The 24,849-nt window shown below is 42.4% G+C and overlaps 1 protein-coding gene and 1 non-coding gene across 2 annotated transcripts; both read left to right on the top strand.

Annotated features, from left to right (window-relative positions):
• The first annotated feature begins 3,635 nt into the window (after positions 1-3,635).
• On the top strand, positions 3,636-9,288 carry LOC121688030. Its single transcript, XM_042067332.1, has 2 exons — positions 3,636-4,025; positions 6,966-9,288. The coding sequence occupies exons 1-2, from the start codon at positions 3,685-3,687 to the stop codon at positions 9,286-9,288; spliced, it is 2,664 nt and encodes an 887-aa protein (XP_041923266.1). The 5' UTR covers positions 3,636-3,684.
• Positions 9,289-19,484: 10,196 nt separating this feature from the next.
• On the top strand, positions 19,485-19,557 carry trnaf-gaa. The gene has a single exon. It is a non-coding gene; the product is annotated as a tRNA-Phe (tRNA).
• Positions 19,558-24,849: the final 5,292 nt, after the last annotated feature.

The raw sequence follows: 24,849 nt of genomic DNA, 5'->3' as shown, positions 1-24,849 counted from the left end.
ATGAGCTTGGCTGCACCAACCAACCCCACTTCCCCAATCCCATAGATTGATTTTGAACAAATTTTAATTAAATGTAGGCCTATATTATAGGTTTGTCAATATAGCAAGTAGCAAATAAAACTTGTAAAATCTGTATTATTCTGTAGCTTATTAACATAAGGTAAGCCCAGCTATCACCTTAATGGAAAGGACGTTTTAGTGGCGCAGTTTAGCCTACTTCACTTCTGCACTAACCCCTGTCATCCGATGACAAATATGGCTTATCGGCTCGCAGGTAGTCTCATATCGTAATTAGTAGAAGTAGGCCTAGTTTCTGGGTTTGTTTGATAGCGTTAACCTTTACTGTTTTTTCTTCTGACCTAGTCGGAGAACATAGGGGAGCTTGTTACCGCTCCCGGGCCGAAGTTATCCGTATGGTCGGGGCTAACTCCCTAACCCTCTATCTGAAAGTGATTAGCAAATAAACGAGGATTTTGGTTTTATCTGCGGATTTATTTTTGCATTACTTTGAATATGACTCGCTCCAGTCTCAACAGCACGTCTACTTTTTCTACTGTTTCCAGTTCTAACACACATCCCCTCTCGCTTTCTCTCTCTCCATCCCTGCGCACGGGGCTCTCTTAATGGAGCTGCACCATTTTACAACAATTGCATCTACATTTTCAGTTTAAGCTTAAACTATCGTGATCAATTTAAGTTCCCGTGCCCCCCCTGGAAAGGTGTAATGCCCGTCCGTGAATTTGTGTCTGCCGCCAGGTCTGGACCAAAGTCAATATTGGAGTGGCTTTTCTAAGATGGAAAGAGCTTGTGAGGAGCAAGGATTTTAAAAGGGACGCCGAAGTTGCCTGCTTTCTCCTCGACAGGTAATTCGGCCTATTCGTGTAAACATATACAGTCTATATTGTAAATTCGAAGTTTTATAGTTGCTTGGCTTACTATAGCATGGTTGTCCATAATGCTAGAATGACGTCTGGGATACTCCCGTCGATGAAAAAGGATTGTCTATTCTACGTTGTAACATAAATCTGCTATGACGGATCACAGGCAAAGGGCACTGTAAATTGTAGTTATTTGTCATTGCTTTTGCTTTGTAGGCTAAATGTATACTAATCTGATAATGCTAGGGTAGCCAATTCCAAGGGTGACGTTCACATCCTGAGGCCTGTCCTGTAGTCTTATTAATTGTAGACGTAGCCTACTAATTACTAAATTGTCTGAAAGTTTTCACCATATGAGTGTAGCCTACACCTCAGAATGGGGGAAGGGTAGACTAGCCTAGGCCATTACACTTGTGAATGGAGCAAGGTAGACAACCAGCCCATTGAGACTGATCATTGAGGGTGTAAGTCATTATCATGCAGAACAATAAAATACGGACAGAACTGCTTTGATTGAACTTTAGTCAATGCATCTACCAAAATACATCTTTCCTAACGGTCATAAAAATGAATGTACTTGTTTGTGGCTAAAGTGAGACAAGTAGTTATTATCATGAACTATCTGTCAAAATAAGCCCCGCCCCCTGAAACGTCATAAATCACGTCATAACCACGCCTCCTTTTTATGCAAATTAGCCACGTGGTTGTCGCCACGTGTTGTTTGTTATTGTTATTGTTTTGTGAGTCATGTGACAGTCATGTGACTGGTGTCAAACCCCTGGGCGGCCATATTGGATGTAAAGTCATGTGACAGTCATGTGTCTGGTGTCAAACAATGCCACGCCCCCTTGGCATCCATATTGGATGTAGTGTCATGTGACAGTCATGTGCCTGATGTCAAACCCCTGGGCGGCCATATTTTTAATTATTTTTATACTAGTTATGATTGTGATGATGTGAACGTGTGGTAGGCTATATATGCGTAATTTAGTTTTAAAAAGTCTTGAATAATTTGCTGAGTAATCACAGAGTAGCAATGCCGCCGCCACATAAACGCGCTAGAAATGATGAATCAAACAGCGGGGGTGACGACAACGAGCAGTCTGATAAACGTACAAGAGATGGCTACCCTGACAGTGTTAACACTCTGCAAACAATGGTTGCTCAGCTTGAAAGCCAAGCTGCTAGATTCGTACAAAACATTGACCGGGACAATCCTATTATCAAGCGCATGAAACAGAATTTGGATACATATCACAGGAGATGCATAGATTCAAACACCACACAGCCATCCATTAGTCAGAGACCAATTCATGACACTATTAACATCGACCATCCTTACTTTCAGTCAAATAATGTTACACATGGGCCAACCCCATCAGATAGGCCTACAGCGGCTGATGAGCTCTCAATGTACCCGATCACTAGCCAGAGACCAATACATGACCCTATTAACATAGACCATCCTTACTTTCAGACAAATAATGTTACACATGGGCCACTCCCAACAGATACACCAGTTGATGGGCCCTCAGTATGCATGGATGTGTTAGCTGGAGGTTCTGGGGTGCAAAAAGGCACTTGTGGTGATATGCATGACAGGGTTCCCACAGTAAGCATGGATGTACAACCTGGCGGGTCTGGGCTGCAAACAGGTACTGGCGGTGATGTACATGATAGGTCTCCTACAGCTATTTTACAAGACGAGTCCTCGGCGAGTGTGGATGTGACCCCTGGCCGTTCTGGTGTACAGCCCTGTGACGGCGGCAATGTTGGACATGACACGGCCCCTGATTACAATTTAGACCGCGATGCCATAGAACGCTTAGCGAATGAGGGAGGTGTTGTTGGTGATTACAGAGTTATAGCCAGGCCCCGTTTCAACAGTATGGAACTAAGTAGGCCGCTAAATTTTAGGGGCTTGCGTGATACTGACATGGCTTCATACATAGAACACTGTTACGCTATCTTGAACGATATTGTGGATTTCTCAAGGAGATTAGGTGGGGAAAATGCAGTTATCAACATTGTGTTAAGGGGTGAAAGTCTTACTACCGATGTACAGGCTAAATTGACAAATGAAAATGGTTATGCTTTGGACCGGTTGATTGAAGCTATTGAGAGGGTGTTACAGAGTAATACGATGCTCTTGGCCGATCAGAGTCTGGATCTCCTCGTCTCTATAGTGCGCAGTGGAAACGGTGGTGGTTATAGGAAGCTGAAGGATTTGGCTCATGATGAGGTCATCAGGAAGAAAAAAATATGTTTGTTCACGCCTGTTAATGACTCAAACAATGCCTGTTTAGCTATTTGTCTGGCTCATTTTTTGAACCCTGATGCCACAGCCGATAGATTATTGGAGCTGGGGGCTGACATGCATGAGCATGCGGGGTTCACGCCTCAGCAGCAAATAGGTTTTGCTGATGTGGCCGTGTTTGAGGACATGTATGATGTTAAAATTGTGGTCTTTTACCGAACCCCCCTACATGAGTTGCTGACGTATCAGACTAGGGTGACACCCAACCCTAAGAAAACTGTTTATCTGTACCTCCATGACAATCATTACCACCGGATTTTGCGCCCCAATACATTCCTGGGGGAAGGACACTTTTGTGGTTTTTGCTACCGTGGCTACAGTAGTAAACGTGATCACGCGTGTAAATACAACTGTGATGTATGCAACGATGTGAATTGCCACAAAAATAAAGGACCATCAGTATACTGCCGTGATTGTATGTGATACTGCAAATCAGCTTACTGCCATTCCAGACACAAACAACCTGAGCCCACTGGGGTTATAGGCAGAATGGTGGTCCCATGTGATGTCACTAAGTACTGCAAAAAGTGTAACAGACGATATCATGTTAGCATGAATAAGAAAAACCCCCACAGATGCTCATCCATGCGTTGTCCTCACTGTAAAGCCAATTTGGTGCCTGGTGATAACCATAGCTGTTTCATTCAACCCTTCAAGCCGGAAGAGACAGAGCCCAAGTATATCTTTTTCGATTTAGAAACACGATTTGAAAATGGTAAACACCAGGCTAATTTTGCTGCTGCCATGACTTTCAAAGGGGGATCTTTTGAGGCCGAGGGTAGTAGTTGCGTGTTTATGATGTTGAGACACTTCAGACGGTCTACATATAAGTCAAGTCGGCTTTTATTGTCAATTTCTTTACATGCACTGGTCATACAAAGAATTGAAATTTCGTTTCTTACTTTCCCATGCAGACATAGACATGCTTTAAATACAGACATAGACATACTATGGACATAGCCATAGACAATAAACATTAAATTAAAGTGCAAGACTGAAATATAGAACATGTATGTATCAAAATAGAAATATAGGACATATATATAAAAAAAAAATAGAGGTAGTTGTGTTGTATATTTCTGTAGTCTTAACAGTTACATGAAATTTAAACTTGTGCTTGTGTGACCTGTATATTTACATTGATATGCAGTATGCAGTAATTCAAGTATATCAGGCTTGATGTGAAGCAGCAACACGTTTGGCTGCGCAGTCACAGTGCAGTTCCACATGGCGGTGTTGGGGGGGGGGGGGGGTTTGGTAGACAGGATCCTAGTTTCCTAGGTTCCTGGTTGGCTGGTGGGTGGGGGGGGCTGTCAGTGATGGGAGAGTGGGTAGAGTGTTCAGCATCCTGATTGCTTGGTGGATGAAGCTACTTGCCAGTCTGGTGGTGCGGGAGCGGAGGCTCCTGTACCGCTTTCCAGAGGGCAGGAGGCTGAACAGTTCGTGTGCAGGGTGGGTTGTATCCTTGACAATCATTAGTGCTTTGCGGGTGAGGCGGGTGGTGTAAATGTCCTGCAGGGAGGGGAGTGGTGCTCCAATGATCCTCTTAGCTGTGTTAACAGTGCGCTGGAGGGTCTTCCTGTTCTGATCTGTGCAGCTTCCGCCCCACACTGTGATGCTGCTGGAGACGATGCTCTCGATGGTCCCTCTGTAGAATGTAGTCATGACAGGAGGCGTGGCACTTGCCTTCTTCAATTTGCGCAAGAAGTAGAGGCGCTGCTGGGCTTTCTTCGCCAGTGATGCTGTGTTGGTGGTCCAGGAGAGGTCGTCGCTGATGTGCACCCCCAGAAATTTTGTGCTGCTCACTCTCTCCACAGCATCTCCGTCGATGGACAGTGGTGGCAGTTGTTTGTGGCCTCTCTGAAAGTTGACAACAATCTCCTTGGTCTTGCTGACATTTAGCAGGAGGTTGTTGTCTTTGCACCATTTAGCCAGCAGGTCTACTTCTTCTCTGTAGTGAGCCTCATCGCCCTTAGTGATGAGGCCCACCAGTGTTGTGTCGTCCGCAAACTTCACCAGATGGTTGGAGCTGTGAGTGGTTGTACAGTCATGTGTTAGCAGTGTGAAGAGCAGGGGGCTGAGCACACACCCTTGAGGGGCCCCCGTGCTCAGGGTCAGAGTGCTTGAGGTGTTGTCCCCGACACGTACTGCTTGTGGTCTCTGCAACAGGAAATCCAGCAGCCAGTTGCAGAGGGAGGTACTGAATCCTAGCTTGTCCAGTTTGCTGATCAGTTGTTGTGGTATTATGGTATTGAATGCTGAACTGAAGTCTATGAACAGCATTCTCACATATGAGTCTTTATTGTCTAAGTGGGTGAGGGCTGGATGGAGGGCAGAGCAGATTGCATCCTCCGTGGATCGTTTGGCTCGGTATGCAAACTGGAAGGGGTCCAGGGTGGGGGGTAGGGTGGCTTTGATGTGTGACATGACTAGCCGTTCGAAGCACTTCATGATTATGGGCGTGAGTGCTACAGGACGGTAGTCATTGAAGCATGATGGTGATGATTTCTTTGGCACGGGTATGATGGTGGCAGTTTTGAAAAGTGATGGGATGACTGCTTGCTCCAGAGAGGTGTTGAAAATGTCTGTAAAAACATCCTTCAGCTCTTCTGCACAGTCCTTCAACACTCGTCCTGGTATGTTGTCTGGGCCTGCTGCTTTGCGTGGGTTAATGGTGGCTAGTGTCCTCTTCACGCTGGCAGAGGACAGGTACAGGGGTTGGTCGTGGGGGGGAGGTGGGGTTTTCTGTGGGTGAGTGTCATTTTGTGCTTCAAAACGGGCGAAAAAACTGTTCAGGTCATTTAGCAGAGAGGTGTTGTTCTCACAGCTCCGTGGCGCAGGCTTGTAGTCAGTGATGGCCTGTATGCCCTGCCATAGGCTCTGTGCATCTCTGCTGTCTTTGAAGTGTGTTGTTATTTTGTCTGTGTAATCCTTTTTTGCCTTCCTGATGCCCTGGGACAGGTTAGCCCTCGCTGTTCTTAGGCCAGCTACATCTCCAGCTCTGAAGGCTTTGTCTCTGGCCCTCAGCAGTCTGTGGACATCTCCTGTCAGCCATGGCTTCTGGTTGGCCCGGGTGGTGATGTGTTTTATTTCTGTAACATCATCGATGCATTTGGTGATGTAGGAGGTCACAGTGTCTGTGTATTCCTCAATGTCAATGTGGTTGTTGTGGGTGGCAGCTGTTTTGAAGATATCCCAGTCTGTTGTTTCAAAGCAGTCCTGAAGTTGTGAGACGGCCCCCTCCGGCCACATTCTCACCTCCTTCAGAACCGGTTTGGTGACTTTTGCTCTTTGTCTGTATCGGGGCATTAGTAGGATGCTAATGTGGTCTGATTGCCCGATATGGGGGAGGGGTTTGGCTTTGTAGGCTTCTTTCTGTGGGGTGTAAACAAGGTCCAGGGTGTTTTGTCCTCTTGTTGGGAAGTTTACATGTTGGTGAAATTTTGGTTCCGACGCCAGCTCGCTTGCCTCTCTTCCTTGTCCTGGCACACCGCTTGCGGTGACGCCGGCCAGGTGAAGCAGACGGGTCCGTTGTTGTGGTAGGCAGGCGAAGTATTCCCAGTTCAGCCAGCGTCTCTGTTTTTATGTCCAAAACATCGATACTGTTGTTTTCCTCCCGTATCTGCAACAGTTGCTGTCGGCTGTACATGCGTTCCGACGTAGTTTCATGCGATAAACATTCCGAAAAACACATTTTAACAACAAAAAAAACACTGCACGTTCAGGAGAAGCAAGGAGTCGCTGCATCTACATGCGCCACTCAACCGGAAGGGCTACACATGGATGGCCCACAATGCATCAGGGTTTGATAATATCATTTTACTGGAGCATTTCACCAAGCTAGGGGTTACGCCCAAAATAATCATGACTGGATGCAGATTAATTTTCATGTATGATGAGATCTTTAAACAGCGGTTCATTGACAGCTATTCGTTCATCCCCATGCGTTTGGCTAAGACAACTGCGGCCTTAAATCTGAACACCGGTGAGAAAGGGTACTTCCCACACAAATTTAACACAGCAGTGAACAACTACTATAGGGGCCCCTATCCAGACCGTGAGTACTATGGGTACGACACCATGTCCGATAAAGACAGAGCTGACTTTGACACATGGTATAGCGAAGCATCCAAAGGCGTATTTGATTTTCAGAAAGAGCTACGATCTTACGGGGTTCATGATGTTGTGCTACTGAGGGACGCGTGCATGAAATACTGCGAGACGTTCATGGGCTGTACTGGTGTAGACCCATTCACTCAGACTACATTAGCATCCTGCTGCATGGCTGTCTACAAGGCGCGCTTCCTGCAACGAGACACAATAGCACTCACACACAACAATGCCTATGTTAACCAACATAAGGCATACTCCAACTCCTCTATCCAATGGTTGGAATATGTGAATGATAGTAGAGATATGGTTGTACAACATGCTTTGAAAGGTGGCGAGGTGCAAGTAGGTCAGTACTACCTCGACGGCTATTATGAAAAAAATGGTGTCAAACATGCACTCGAATTTAATGGCTGTTTTCATCACGGCCATGATTGCCGCTACAATCCAGACCATATACACCCCCTGTTAAATATCCCTTACGGGGATGTGAGGAGCCATTTTGATGATAAGGTGACATACCTTACCAAGACCAAAGGGTTTAGGGTCGAAGTGATGTGGGAATGTGAGTGGAACCAGGCTAAGCAGCGTGACCCTGATGTTAAGAGATTCATGGCCACATACGTACACCCTGAGCGTTTAAATCCTCGCGATTCTCTTAACGGTGGAAGAACAGATGCCTACAATCTTTACCGCAAAGCTGGTGAGGGTGAGAAAATTCACTACGTTGATTTCACATCCCTATACCCGGCATGTCAGAGCAAGTGTGAGTACCCCATCCACAACCCCCAGATCATAGTGGGAGATTTTCAGCCACTTGAAAATTATTACGGGTTGATCAAAGCTACAGTCTCTCCACCTAGGGGCTTACTACACCCCGTGCTGCCATACCGCTGCAACGGCAAATTGATGTTCCCCCTCTGCAGGACTTGTGCTGTAGAAGAGAATCAGACCAGCCCCTGTGAGCACAGTGATGATGAGCGCTCCATTTCGGGGTGCTGGGTTAGTCTTGAGCTGATGAAGGCTATTGAAAAGGGCTACATTGTTACCAAGGTTGATGAGGTCTGGCATTTTTCTCAGAGATCTGACACATTGTTTTCAGACTATGTGAAGACATTTCTCCAATACAAGCAGGAAGCTAGCGGATACCCTGCCCATGCAGTGACTGATGAGGCTAAAGAGGCCTACATTGAGGACTATTATGAGAAGGAGGGGATTAGGCTGGATCCTGATAAGATCTGTTTGAACCCAGCCGTAAGGCAAATAAACAAGTTGCTGCTCAACAGTCTCTGGGGTCGCTTCTCTATGAGAGAGAATTTGCCCACCACCGAAATGGTGAAAGACCCCGAGCAGTTTGCCCGATACATTTTTGGTTGTGAATATGATGTCACACACTTTTCATTTGTGTCTGATGATGTGGCCTTAGTCCAATGGCGTCATGCTGAGGGTAGTTGTGTACAGACCTCAGACATAAATGTGTTTGTGGGTGCATTCACCACCGCTCATGCTCGCCTTAAATTGTACGAGCTTATGGACAAATTGGGTGAGCGCCTTTTGTACACAGATACTGACAGTGCGGTTTATATCTCAAAGGATGGCGATTGGGAGCCGCCGCTGGGGCCCTATTTAGGGGATCTCACAAATGAGCTGGATGATGGTGACTACATCACAGAATTCTGTTCAGCCGGACCGAAGACTTATGGCTATCGCACAGCCCGGGGTAAAACCTGTATGAAGGCGAAAGGCGTCACGCTTAATGCAGAGAATTCAAAACTGATCAGATTGGACACCCTCATTGGCCTTGTTGATCATTTTGTGACTGACAGAGATAGTACACGACACATACGGGCTCGAACTGATAATATTGTGCGTAACAAGAAACATCTCATTCTAAAAAACAAAACTGGTGAGAAGAGGTTCAGGGTTGTTTACAACAAGAGGGTGCTACTACCCGACTACACAACTAGGCCATACGGATACTAAGGGGTATATGTCTATCATGGATAAATATAACACTGGCTTAAAAGAGGCCCCTGATATCGACACCCTTATTAGTGATGCAATTGAAAATATAGTGTATATTTATGATTGTTGGCAACCACTTTATGACGAATTGTTAAAGCTGAGAGATGTCAAATTTATTCAAGGAATACCTAACGCTCTAGATGATGATGAGTTATTACCCATATCAAAAACTAACCTGCTAATTATTGATGATGTGATGAAAGATGCCAGCAATAATACAGAAATAGAGAAGGTGTTCACACAGTATGTACATCATCGTAATCTTAGTGCCATTTACATGGTTCAGAATCTGTTCTTTCAGGGGAAATCTAGCAGAACAATCAGTTTGAACACTAATTATCTAATTGTTTTCAAAAACCCTAGAGATAACAACCAAATCAGTGTATTAGCGAGACAGATGTACCCCGGTAACACAAAATTCTTTCTTGAATCTTTTAAAAATGCCACTGAGAAACCCTACGGATATTTGTTGATTGACTATAAACCAAAAACCCCAGATTTGTACCGCCTCAGAACAGATTTGCTTTTGGAGCATCAGGCTGTCTATGTGCCGAAGAAAACAAACTGAGACACCGATATGTCTGAGAGAATCGGTAGAAATTTGCCTCTTTTGAGGCGTTTACTTAAAGCTAAACCGCCCCAGAGACGTGTCATTTTACATTCTGCGTCAGATGAGTTAATCTTAGCTCTCTGCGAGGTGACACTGAATATTCTTCGTGGTACTATACCCTTAACAGCTATACAATATAAAAAACTACGTAAAAATAAGATTTTGATAAAGTTACTGGCTGACAAGAAAATTGGCCTACGCACAAAGAGACGCACTATTAACCAGAAAGGTGGATTTCTCCTGCCCCTCTTGAGTGTTGCTCTGCCGTTCATAACCAGTCTGTTTACATCAAGACAGAGTTAGAAGTAATGGAGTACGCTGAGAAAATGTATCTGGTACCACAAAGACAATTGGACCGTTTAAAAAATGATGTCGTAACTACCCCACTGCGCCAGTCTGTTGAAAACGAGTTGGAAGTAGCTATGAAAAATGTTTTGAGTAAAACACACCTGACCCCTCATGAGAAGGCCCTGCATTATACGTCATTATTACAGAGATATTTGGCCCTGGTTAAACAGGGGGACCTTGAGACGAACACACTGACACTGAGTTTACCACTGCAGTCATCATCCGATGATGTGTCACAGAGTTTAGCAGTACAGGCTACGCCCCCCACTTTTGAGAACAATCAGGTAGCCTCTGAGGTTTTAAAAAATGTACCCCTGAGAAGCAAAAGGAATGCCGAGTATATATTAGCAAAGATGTACAACTCTCAAGGCATAGCATCGTGGGACGATTCTGGGTCTTTTGTTTTTAACGGCACAACCATTCCAGGTACGCATGTGTTTGATCTGGTAAAAAGTATCACCGGGCCACAAGCTGTGAGCCATCGCAGGCGACCTCAAGGATGGCATGAATTTCTGAGGGCTATTGCTATGCTAAACATCCCTCTTTCTACAATACCAAATAGACTAGTTAAAGATTCAATCACAGCACTGAAAAGAAATAGTACACCTACTCATACACCAGTTAGAGCGGTATCAGAATCCCCTGGTTTTTCAACACCTCAATTAGATGCAACAGCATGGCTTGAATTTTAGAAAATCTTGTAATGATTACTATGCATTGCTTATGTCTAATGTTCACAGATGTTGTAATATTTTGTAAATTGTAATTTTTCTGCTTTGTTTTTCTTATGTTTATAATGTTTTATAAGGTTGTATGACTTTTGATACATGTATGACTTATAATGTGTGTATTTCTATCCTTTTGTTTTTCAATAAAAACACCCAACTCTGAAATGTCATTTGACATGTTTATTTATTATGAAGCCTTTTCAACACTTTTTTAGATACTTATCATTGATCTGTGCATGCTGCACACATGTGAATATATTACACATGCATTTACAACCTTGTAATTTTTTCACAATTAATGACACCATATTATCATTTCTATTTAAATTTTCAGAATATTTAAGCATCACACCTTCATAGCCTAACCCTCTCAACATATGATACAGAAAGAAAACACAATGTTGACCACATGTGATAGACGTAAAGTCTTGCACCTGCTGGTTTGAATATAGCAGACGTTTACCCATGTTTTTCAGAAATGTGTATATGCTTGGAGGAAATATATCACTGTCTGGACGGTTCCCGAAGCTGTCGAAGAAACACACATCACCTTCTTCAGTTATGTACGTAGCTAACCAGTGTTCACCAGGTTGGTCTGAATTATGTGTATTAATTATCACAGAGGCTGGAAAATGATACACGGGTGTTTTAGGTAGTTGATCACAAGCCAATACCCCTAGAAAATGTGTATTTTTGGATATATTATCCATAATAGTCGATAATTCAACAGTATTCATGATCTTTCAGTAGTAGTCCATCAAAATCTGTCTTCGATTAGACACCTCAATTATACTGTCAAATACCGCATACACAATCAAATTTATTGTATTCGGCAACGGTTGTCTGAACCGAACTTCCAAACGGATATTGCCTGACTTTATTAATGACAGATGCTGGCCACACTCCTCGTCAGGCGTTAAATTAAAAGCAAAAATACTGTAACCGGACAAGTAATCCTGACGATTTATGACCAGTGCTTTGTTTTTCAGATGTCTTCCTGTGGATAACACCAATTGGTAAAACTCCCGTACGGCAGACGCTTCATTAAATTTCGGCTGTAGCGGCTTAGACGGGTATTGTTGTCCATCTACATAAACGGCTAGGAATTCCAGATCATAATGTTTAAACGCATAAGGATTTTTTGTGTATGATCCAGTATGGGCATCATTATCGACCATTGCTAATATGATGGATTTTGGTAACGCCCCCAGAAATAGGTTTTCCTGATTAGCCACCCGCGTACCAGCGGGTATTGAGAAATTTTTTAGACATACTCTATCAATAGGGTATTTAGCAGTGGTGGACTGCAATGCTTGCGCATGACCCAGTCTCACAGCCGGAGATACAGAAACTTTCTTCACAAAAAGACTTGCTGAAAGAATGTTGATTTTGTATGCTACAGCATCACTGCGCATTAAACAGAATTCATCCTTCGCTCTAGTTAGTCTTATTTTGATATCAATTCCGTTTAACATCAATTTTTCTTGAAAAAATATGTCGCTGTGGATTGGAGCTAACAATTCTACAACATTACTCGATTCAGAAAATGCAGCTCTCTTTGTGAGACCTTCGTTGGCCCCTCCAGGATCCCCGACATCCATATGGCCTGCTGTATCTTTGTAAAACAGCCCCGCAGAGAAAATGGTCTCCAGGGCCTCACGGTCATAATTCAATAGACAATCTATAATACAGCGGTATGGATAGGTGTTTGAGCTCTGCGATATGAGCCGATCCCCCAGTGTTATGTCGACCTGAGAGAAGATTGAGCCGCCAGGGTAGTTTATCAAACCCACAGGCGCCCCCGCTGGTAGGTCCGCCCCGTTGGGTAAGGTGATTTTTAACCTTGTATACAATAGCGAATTATTCAAATCAATATAGTCTTGACCATTTCCCGCGACAAAAAACTCCAGGGGTCCTGTGTCTGACAGAGCTGATATGGGAGGTATCTCAACATAGGTGTTTTTCTCTATAGCCGTTTGAGTCATAGGCACTGTAAAAAGATCCAACTCAGATTTGACACACTCCGCCGACATGCCGTGTATCAGAGCCATGGTTAGAATATGGATTTACGCCTCTTTTTAGCAGGTCTACTCCCCCGGTGTTTACTCTGAGCCTTCCTTTTCGACACTGATCTTTTCTTAGCCTTTACATTGTTTTTCTTTGTGTATCTTCCTCTTCTCACACCTGGCGGTCGTTTCATGTGTCTACGTTGCATTACTAACACCCCCGACCCCTCTTGACTGTTGTGGGCTTGCATGACGTTGCTCACCACATCACTGACGATATTTTTAGCTGCCGCTTTTAAATGCGGTTTAGCGATTCCAATACCCCTACGCAATAGAGGCATAGCCATTCTGTACAGACCTTTTAGGAGCGATCCCAAGCCGAATCCACCATACATGACAGGGCCCCCAGCGAACACGTCAATATGGCCACCCGCCTGGTTTTGATAATATGTAACATAACGATGTGGGTCCGCGTAGGGATTAAATTCTTGGAAGTTGTTTTACCGGTCTGAAATGGAGTTTTGTAATCACTTTGCCGTACTTGAATGACACGTTGTGGTTTTGATCACTTTTCACCTCTATGGTAATGTCGTCAATGTGTGATTTAGACACACGTGCGTAGTGTGGTTTGTCGTAGCCGATTGTGACTATATTTTTGGTCTCCCCCGTTATTTCTACACATCGCAGGAGTGGTACATAATAGTCACCTACAACTTGGTGGTCTATAATGTCTGTATAGACAAACAATGTATATTCCCCGCCATACAAATCAGCAATGTGGGGGGCGTATCTACCGACGCTCCCGGGGGGTACCGCGAATGGAATCATATCTTCAAAACCTAGAATCCTGGCTAGCTTCCCTCGGAATGTTAGCGAAACATCACTTTCGGATGATGTCACACGGACTTTGTGAAGTAGTTCATCATAGGTAAACTGTATATGAGACCCGACACTATTGATTTCTGCTATGATATCAGCAATGCTATTGTAGAAAGCTTCACGAAGTTCACCAACAATAAGGATGTTAGTAGCTTTATCGGTAATTGTGAATTTTGAATGTTTTTTGTGAAATGGAACCCATGTTTTGGGGTACATGAACTCAATTAAAGCGACCTCCCAAGCCCCCCTTAGTGTTAGTGTTTTTGCCAGTTTAGTTCTGTAGCTGGATATTCTATTGTCAGGATAAATATCACGGCACGCATTGCTTGGTAAAGTCACATAAAACCCTTCGTCCTCCATGATGTCGCCGGTGTGAATAAGGATATGTATGTTGTGTTGTGATTTAAGACATTTTTTAAGCATCAACCACATCTTTTGCGGGGACCCACGAGTTAAATTTTGATGGCCAACCTAACCATTTTACCAATACCATACGCGTCCTACCTACTCTTTTGCTTTCCAAAATCTTTTCCACTTTGAAGGCCTTATCCCTGTTTATGAGGATTTTCTGCAACTCCTCTTCATAAAAGGTACCTTCTAACATGTCTCCATCATAGTCTTTCAACCTGTAAACAGGAGGGTTTCGATGTACACACTCTGCTATAGTGTTAATTTTGTCACCTGTTTTTAATTTAGTCATAGTCTTAGTCTTGTGACGAAATGTCCTTTTTAGTCTTTGTCATATTTAGTCATTCAAATATCATTTTTGTTAGTCAAGTTGTAGTCGACTAAAAGTCTCGTCATTTTAGTCTAGTTTTAGTCAAAAGAAAACTAAAGGTATCTTAGTCTTAGTCAGTTTTAGTCAACACATTTTAGTCTTTTTTTTTCTAACAAATTATTTCTGATTACCATTTGAGTCAAATAGTGTTTCACACATCTCAATTTTCCAACAATATTGTGTGTCCACAGGGCTACTCGTCTGTTATAATTACTCATTCTGATTTTTTGTCAGTCAGTATGTTTACATGCACAGGTAAGTCGAGCTACAGTTATAGCTCGGCTGGGATTTGACAATAGACCGTAAAAGATTTGACTGAACCACTGTCATATTCGTAGACCAGTGTTTCTCAAAGTGTGGTCCGGGGATCACTGGTGGTCCGCAAGCTATCCCAAGTGGTCCGCGAGCAGACGTGGTAAAATATAATATAGATGAGTTGTTTGCCAAATAACTTGTAGTTAAATCCAAACAGTTCTGCAACACTGTCTATGTAAGATATGCCAGTTTAAATCATACAGAATGAATCCTCTGACACAATAAGCAAAGTGCAAAGACAATAAGCAAGGTGGTTCAGTGAGTAGGCCTATAGACTAATTATAGGCTACTGTTGAAGTATGTCTAATCTTTTTTTTTTTTTTTTAGCTAGGGTTAGTTAAGTGGTCCTGAAACTGAAATAGTTTGAGAAACACTGTCGTAGGCCAAACTATTAATGTTTTACTCCGCCTCGCTAGATGGCGATATGCGCCCAAACACAACACATTCCCCAAACAGACTCTCCATCTTAGCCATAGCTAACTTGCTAGCGAACTTTCTATATTAGCTTACTTGCTAGCAAACTTTGCATCATCAGTCTAACTAGATGAATAGTTGACATTACATGCTGAACATTTTCGTATGGACATTCTGGGGGATGTTAATTTGTATGAGAGAAGCGTCAACTTCTGGGTATGTAGCATTGTGGCATAAAGCTTAGGCAGTTAGCTTTCTAACTCTGGCAGAAATCTCCAGTGTTCTTGTTCCATGTAGTTTTGTGTTGCAGCCACAGGATTGCAGCAGCAGCATCACGTAGACTAGCCTAAAGGAAAGCTGTTGCATATGAACTCATTCGGAATATTTTGAAAACGTAACAGCTAGATATTCTGTCTTCTCATTTTGTAGACGAACATGAAGGGAGATTTTATCTTAGTTTTTATTTCATGCAAAACATTTTAGTCTCGTCTTTTTTCGTCAACAATAATGCATCTTAAGATGGTCTTAGTCAGTGTTTCAGGACATTACTGACGTCTCGTCATCGTCTCGTCTTAGTAATGAAAAAAAAGGTCGTTGACGAACATATTTCCTCTCAACTCGTCTGACGAAATTAACACTACTCTGCTATGGTGAAAAACTCACGTGTGTAGTTTTCCTCATACCCCTTTGTGAATGCACCTCTGACCTTAGATACTCTAACAAGCTCTCCTATTTTGTATTTGAACACAGATTTTTTGGCAGCTCCCGTCTTTACACCATACAGGTTTTTAAAGACCACATTTTCATTTTCTTTTGTCACATCCACAGGTCTCATTTTGATACTACGATGGTAGCTGTTATTATAAGATGATACCATATCAGGTAAGACGTCACAGTAGCGTTTAGAGTTGGCGGCTGTTAGATAACGCCACATTCTTGATTTAATAGTTCTGTTGAATCGCTCCACGACACTAGCTTTTAATTCACTCCCAGTGGCGAAATGATGAATGTTGTTTTTATTCACGATCCTCTGGAAATGCTGGTTAAAAAATTCTTTCCCACGGTCAGTTTGCAACTTCTGGGGTATACGACCCTCTTCTATGATTGATTCAAAAGCAGCGGCAACCGCCATCCCTGATTTGTTTTTTAAAATACGCACCCATGCATATTTGCTAAAGACATCTATACACGTCAGCATATATTTAGCATGGTCATTCTCCCTGGAGTATATGGACATGTCAACCAGATCCGCTTGAAATTGCCTGTTGATACCATACACAATCACCCTATTCCTTTTGTAGTTGACACGCATAGGTTTATGAAGCGTGTACGCATCCTCCCCTGATAACCATTCAGCAACATCCTTATCGGACAGATGTACCCCTGTTTTTTTAAAGGCAGCTTCTTTTAATCTAGTTATACCCCCATATGAACCCTCACTTGAAGGTGTGTAGTAGATTGTATTTAGAACCTCCTCCATGACTCCCTCCATACAACTAATGACAGACCATGATGTGCATTCACAATCTTTTATTTGACAAGCAGGCTTACATATCCATCATGGGTAGAGAATCAAGGTAGTTTAAAAATTTAACACACACATCAAAGTCCTTAGCAACCAGAAATTCCACTAGGCTATTCACAACCTCATAGACATCCACAGACTCATTCTTACTTTGTTTGATGACACATACATCAGTTACATATGTACAAAGAGCTATGATATGCCCTATCTTGAAAAACCCTTGCCGAATCATACACATGTTCTCTAAAATGTCATGCACTGTTACATGATACGCCTTGTTAACGGAGGATCCCATATTCAGTAGATCGGACCATTCTTCAGACAATGATCTAGCAAGCGTCATTTGATTTTTTAAGGCTTTAAAATGATGGTAAGGTACAGCAATATCAGTTGCATAACATGTAGATTCGTCTGCTATGACATTACACAGTAAGGCTGTTAGCTCATATTTCACACGCTCTTTTGGTGGGCCTGAACCACAGCACCAATTCCCCATTACCGTTAATTGTCCCAATATGTCAGAGTTTCAAGAATAATGTTTGTATCACAATCCTGTATGTGATTTTCCTTGAAAGTGTGTAAATACCCACAGATGTATGGTTCCCCTGTTAATTCGTAGACGATAGCTTCTACAGACCCCCAAATTTTTTGGGGATGGGTCTGATAGCCGTAATGTCCCAATAGATGATTCACGCTTTGCAGTAGAGGTCTTTTGTATAGCCGATGTTTTATATCCTCAACATTTGTTTGGAAGTAGTACGCATCTGGTTCAAAGAGGCAAGAATGTTGAATCTGGCTGGGGTGGTTTACTTGACATCCAAAACAGTCCCCCTGTAACTTCTGCGTGATGATGTGTTGCAGTGTAATACACACACAGGCCTTGATAAGTCCAAGAGGTAGCTCTGCCAAACAACCAACAAGGTCTTCACCAGTAGCTTTAGAAGTCCCGGTTCCATCTGCTGATGATACAGGGTTTAATGACACACCAATCTCTAAGTCTTCTGAACAATCTATCATGCCCACCCCACCGCAGGTATTTTGAAAGTATACACACGCATCAGTCATCTTAACATCTGTTGAAGGCATCACGACAGTTCTGAACGTCTCGATGATCCGGCTGGTGTGATCGTATACAACCACTAACCATTCAAGGGGTGTAGTCTGGAGGGCGGCGACTTCTCCGCTACCCAATCATGTGTGACCTCTCCTTTATCTTGAGTCGTTTTTGTTACCGGTAGGAGGTACACCCGCAGGGGCGTCATCATCCACAAGATGGCATTCTCTAACATCCTCTTTATCATCCGTCAAAGTTAGCATCGCAAATCTCTCACACAAGTAATCCATGTCATAATGTATCATTTCTTGTTCAATTACTGATTCCTCTTGATAAAACATACTTCTTGAACTTTGATCCACACCATCAGGCCAAACATGCGCTTCAGTCATTTCAACTTCATCCACATATAGAGACATTGTATGATCTTCACAACAGCTCTGAGAGTAAAGGAACCCTTCGTATGAAAACCTCTTTTTAAGCTTCATGAACGAGGGGGCGCTGATTCCGGAGCGGCTTCTTCACAATGGTTGGCCAGTTCCAGATCATCTTGGCACGTCTGGAAGAGACATGCCTTGACGCCCTGGTATCTTTCCAAACCAGCACTCCATTTGAACAATCTATCAACCTTTTTGAAAACATCACTTAGAACATGCCGGTCTTTCCAAAGATACTCCACTTTAGGTGTATATGCGAATTCATTCAAATCTTTTTCATTATAATATGTAGGTCTTCTGTATGCACTGCTAGACAGGCGAATGAAATCCTGTGGACAGTTAGCATACATGTGGTAAGACTTGACATAGGCTGGACTATTCCATGATGCTGTGTAGCGACTGTCCATAGCAGGCTGTACAATATCCTTCCAAGAGTCCCTAAACATCACCCAATCTGCATCACAAAATGAAATGTGCGCCATGTCGTCTGAAAACGCCAAATCCGGAGATGTCAATGCGTATAGCTTCACACTGCGATCTTCCTTGTCAAAAACATAGCCTCCGATGCGCCCATCGTTCAACAACCATTGGTATTCCACGCCATCATTAGGTTTACTCAGAAAATTAACAAAAGTTTCAGGTCTCCTCCTTTGCGGTGCATAAGTCATTTCAGGATTCGATAGCTTAGCGCTAACAGGGGTGAGTGTAATCCGTCTCTTTGATTTTGCCGATTCAATCATGTCAGCCATGGTAAGTTCTGTTCAAAATCACTGCTAACAATGATAGCTATACATCACCCACAGCTTTTATAATCTCAATCCTAGAGACACGCCGGGGCAAAACACACCCACTACAAAAGGGTTTATAGATAACCAGGCGTCTGCATACAGACGTCACTACTCATAAACAGGTCTTTTACAATGTTATCAGCACTAGTGTACGTAGGTAGTAGGCAGACCCCCGACATGAAAGGGGTCTCAAACAACACACTCAGAGACATGCCCGGACAAAACACCACCCCTACAAAGTAGGATGCATTGCATACCATTGAAGCCCTGCAGCCAAAATAGCTCAGTTGGGAGAGCGTTAGATTGAAAATCTAAAGATCCCTGGTTCGAATCCGGGTTCCGGCAACTCCATTTTCTTTTTTTTTGTATTTAGCCCCATTTACCACTAAACATATACAACTCTTACAAAGTTTATCTGATCCCCCATTATCCACAAAACACACATGGGGGTTTGGGGGCCAATATGGCCGCCCAGGGGTTTGACATCAGGCACATGACTGTCACATGACACTACATCCAATATGGATGCCAAGGGGGCGTGGCATTGTTTGACACCAGACACATGACTGTCACATGACTTTACATCCAATATGGCCGCCCAGGGGTTTGACACCAGTCACATGACTGTCACATGACTCACAAAACAATAACAATAACAAACAACACGTGGCGACAACCACGTGGCTAATTTGCATAAAAAGGAGGCGTGGTTATGACGTGATTTATGACGTTTCAGGGGGCGGGGCTTATTTTGACAGATAGTTCATGATAATAACTACTGAGACATTCTAACATGTATTGCTCTTTTTTGTCCAGCTATGAGAGAGAACTGAGAGCAGTCACATCAACACCAATGAAGGGAAAGCCCTCTAGTATTAACTACTCCAGCATTTCTAGTGGGACAGACAGGTCAGTCACTGCATGAAAACAATTGTTGATTCTATGTGATCGTTGTTTGATAATAACTAAAAGTATATTTTTAATATCTTGGTATTTACCATTTTATGTACTGTTATATGTTGTGAAACGCTCTGCTTATTCATTTCAGATGAGCATCTTGGCGCAATTGCAGAAGCCCCTGAAATTGAGAGGTAACCCATCAATGCTCATAATGTCTATACCCTAACCCTACATGACATTCTCTATTGTATATTTTCATGATATAAGTATTTATATATATTTTTTACAAAGCCTACATGACATGAGCATCGTGGAGGAGGATGTGGACGAAATTCAATGGTCTTGTTATGTGATGCACGTGCATGCCTTCATTGTAACCTTGCCTGTAACTCAGTCTAGGCAAAATAGCTCTATACAGATTAGTAACAATATGTTGAACTATATAAAATGGCGTGTATGTCTAACGACACTGCATGTTTTCCACAGGATCAGCTTTCCAGGAGACTGCAAATTTAGAATGATGGCCCATGTTGCTTCAAAGGCACCATACAAACAGGAAGGGTTCATGTGTAAATACCATAATTTGTTAATTTCTGTAAATAAATATATTGCAAATAACATTGTTGACCATGTTACTGTCATTTGGCGTTTCAAAATGGTAAATTACCACAACTCCTTTTTTAATTATAAGTTTGTGGATGTAATGTATAAGAGGTACAGCATGAACAGTCTCTTATCAATTCTGAAAGTTTTTATTTTAATGAAAGCAAAATATAGCGATGTACCGGTGTAAAATAAATGAAATACAGTTTTAAAAGGAACAGGCAGTACAAGAACACTAATACAAAACTATTTACAATAACACAACATTACAACATTATAGGAAGGTGATATAAATTCCAGAGATGTCCCTGAGGGTCAGGGAATTTATCCCTTATCCTACACACACAGCTTGGGATCACTCTTCTATTACCCTGTCCTAGAGACCCATGCTGCCAGAAAATGAAATGTCTGTAGGTAGCATATCTGAACTCTATTGTCATCACCTGGCTCTCTTACATGGCCTAATGCTGTGATGTCTGTGATGTACTGCCTGTGAATCTGGAGAAAACCTTCATCTAGGCCATACATGGGCAACATACGGCCTGCGGGCCACATCCGGCCCGTGGGCTTTCCCTGACCGGCCGTAAGGTCCGTGAAAGAACAATAGTCAAGAGCCTAGCATAGAGATAATACACGCAAATCAATATCGTTGCTTTTATTTTGAAAGCGACTGCTATTTGTACGCCCATACATTTGTGCGTGGATGTATACGATCTAAACACCCTCACTGATGTGCTGGTGAATAGAATTTATGCTTCTGCGTCGACACAATGCAGTTGCCTTTAAGTCGGCGTAAACCTTTCAAAGTTTTGTGTCTCTTATGTCTGCGTCGCTCAACACCGCAAAGGTTGTCAGAACGAACTCCTGCTGTTTGTTGGAGATAAGAAGTGTTAATTTCAAAACGTTACTGGCAGATAGACAGTTTACATTCGGATAACCCCGTCACTGTAACCAAAATATGTCTGAGTTTATTTGCAAAGCTTATGTTAGCGAACTAGTATGATGCTACTAACCACAGGTTGCTTGAAGCAGCCGGCTCAACACACAGGGCGAGTTAACCAATCACAGTTTTGTGCATAAAGTTAAAGCAAAAACAGCCTACATTTTTTAAATAGTTTTCTTTGTGCATGTTGATTAACTAATGACAGCCTACTATTGTCTGCTTCACATTTTCATAGTCTAATTCTGCATAGAGTTAATTTAATGATTTAATGATGAAATATTGCTAAGTATTGATGAAATGGTGGCACAGGCCTATGGTTGTACTGATTCCTTCACATTTTCATGGCCTAGCCTAATTATATAGATATTGTAGTAGTTTTTTATATCAGCCTTTGAAAACTGAAAAAAAAAAATGTCAATGTCAAAAAATAATTTTCCAGAATGAGGATTAAATACTGGACATAGATTAAATAGCCTATTGCTGTTTTTCCTTGGTCTCCCTCACATTTTCATCTGTTCTTACGAGTACTAAACAAAACCATATGATTTACTTAATGTTATACAAGAACAGAATAGAATTGGACAGAATTGAGTTCAGACTTGAGTTCGGTAGTTTGGGTCCGGCCCTCCTCAACAGTCCCAGTTTGTCATGTGGCCCCTTGGGGAAATTAGTTGCCCACCCCTGATCTAGGCAGTGCTGTGTGTAGTGAGGCAGAAGGCTCACACAAGGTGGCAGGGTTTTGTCCACAGCATTGCCTAACCATTAGCAAAACAAACATAATATTAAAATACCTCCAGTGATTAGCCTAGCCATAGCCTATTTTCAAGTGGCCTAATAACGAAAATATGAGCGATTATCTTCCTGTAACTGTCATACTGTTGTTGTACAGTAACTGGATTATCGTGTTAGCTGGTGAAGATGGCTGACTTTGCAGCTGGAGTTAACATAGCAACCTCCTTCTGTTGCAGATATGTTCAGCCTGCCGTTCACGTCTGCTTAACACAGTTTAATTTTAAATGTGACTCGATATGCCATCATTTGAAGTGTCAGGTCCTCTGTAGCTAATACCCACAGAGTAACATGAGTAAGGGCCGCAATAAACTAGATGTACCGCATAGCGGTACAAAATATGACCGCCTCTCAGTCCTGCATATTCTCTTCTCAAAAATAAATGACGCTTGTCAATTTGTCTCCATCTCCTACTCCTACAACTCATGTGCATGTAAATGAGTGTGTGCATATGTGAGTTTGCTTTTGTTTATAAAAGTATGTGTGTGTGTGTGTCTGTGTATGTGCATGTGCGTATGCGTGCCTGTGTTTGTGTGTTTATGTGTGTGTGTTTGCATGCGCACATGCGTATGCGTGGCATGCCTGTGTGTGTGTGTTTATGTGTCTGCATTCATGTGGGTGGGTGTTTGTGTGTGTGTGTGCTTGCCTGTCTGTATGTGTTTATGTGTGTGTGTACTTGCTCGTGTGTGTGTGTGCACGTGCATGTACTTAATGTGTGCAAATCACAAATTAGTGGGTATGGGTTAGGTTGATGCGGGCTCTTGAGACTAACATACCGTAAGACTCATCTTGGGTGCAACGGTTCAGGTAGGGCTAGTTATTTAGGGGAGTGGCCACCAAGTTTCATGTTCCCTGGTGTTTCAGTAACCCGGGAATCACTGACCAAAATTGATGACGGTAAAAGAAAAAAATAAATTTCTTTTTTATATTTTAAATGACTTGTTGTACTGATTCTTCCTGTGGATCTTAGTGGACACTGAGGAAGCAATAATTTCATCACTAGTTTTTCATGATTACCATTTCAATTGTTTCATATCAAAATTCACTACTTAATTATGTGTTTAATGTAGTTTGTCGAGGACTGGTTCAGACACGTCACATCCATAACGTGAAACCGTCACATCCATAACGCCAGTTTTTTCTACATAATGTAGTACGAAAATTACGCATAGTTTCAAAAACACACTTTTTGTGGTCATTCAAGTCTCCTTCATGCTACATGTATCATAGTTTCGGCAGTTTCCTTCAAAATTCACAGAGTTTGTAGAAAACCTGTAATCTCTCACAAAAGTGTGTCCATTTCATGTCACATCCATAACGCTGATAAAATGCCTTGTATTCTTAGGATGAAATTGATTATATGAAATTTGAGGATTTCTCAGTATTCAGAGGACAGAGGTTACATTAAAAGTTATGCAAATTAATTCACTGATACTAATTTTGCCCCCACTCTAAGGCATTTTGTTTACCAATATGAGTCCAATTGTCACATCCATAACGCTGGAACTGCCCACATATAAACAATGGCGATACAAACAGGCAGGGAAGCTACACCAAGCGCGTAACTGAAGCGTTCCGTTCACAACGCGTAAAATCAATTTTACAAGAATGGTCAATTTTTTTTCTGGTGTAGTAGCAGCAGACGCAACGCAAACAAACGTGCCTGGTGCAGCTTCCGAGCTAATTTCGGTGTCATTGACATTGATACTGTTCAGAGAAATATATTAAAAACACAAATCTCCGCTGCTTCTCTCCTTTGTCTTTGAAGTTCTTCCACTCTCTCCTAGTCATCTTTGGAGTCTTACTTTTTGTTTGCCTAGGAGGTCTCACCGATCCTCTGCCACCGGCTCTTGGCTTTTCTTTACCTTTCCCTCTTCCTTTACCTTTCCCTTGCACCTCCGTTGCATCGACTGATCTCTGACTCTGCTCACTGAGAAAAATAGTAGGCTACGCTGTAAACATTGCCTTTACACTATTAATCTCGCACATACAGAATAACGATAGCACTGATACTGTACTAACATTAGCATGCATTAGTTTGGGAACCTGATGGCTGATGCTAGCAATGAAATAGTAGCCTACCAAAATAACGAAAACGTAAAACTATTAGGCTATTCACTTTACATAGAGGTCATACCCAACATGTTTACTGGCTATATAACTAAATGCAATGTGTAATTGTTTTCTAAAGTAACCTCATCACTGGAAGGAACACTGGACAAAGTCGTAGTACTGGAAGCCATGTTAACCTTGGCATGAAACGGCCACCGTAGGAGTTAAAATGCGCTCGGAATGGGAGGGGCTAGAAAGTAATATTCAGTTGGTTGTCATATAGAATTTCACCGCTAGATGGGATCTTACACAAGGTAGCTTTAACAAATAATCTGAAACCTGAATGTATA

Source organism: Alosa sapidissima, chromosome 2 (genome assembly GCF_018492685.1).
Source record: "Alosa sapidissima isolate fAloSap1 chromosome 2, fAloSap1.pri, whole genome shotgun sequence".
NCBI classification, from domain to species: domain Eukaryota; kingdom Metazoa; phylum Chordata; class Actinopteri; order Clupeiformes; family Clupeidae; genus Alosa; species Alosa sapidissima.
Note: the sequence above shows the minus strand (reverse complement) of the source record. Positions and strands in the feature narration are given on the sequence as shown.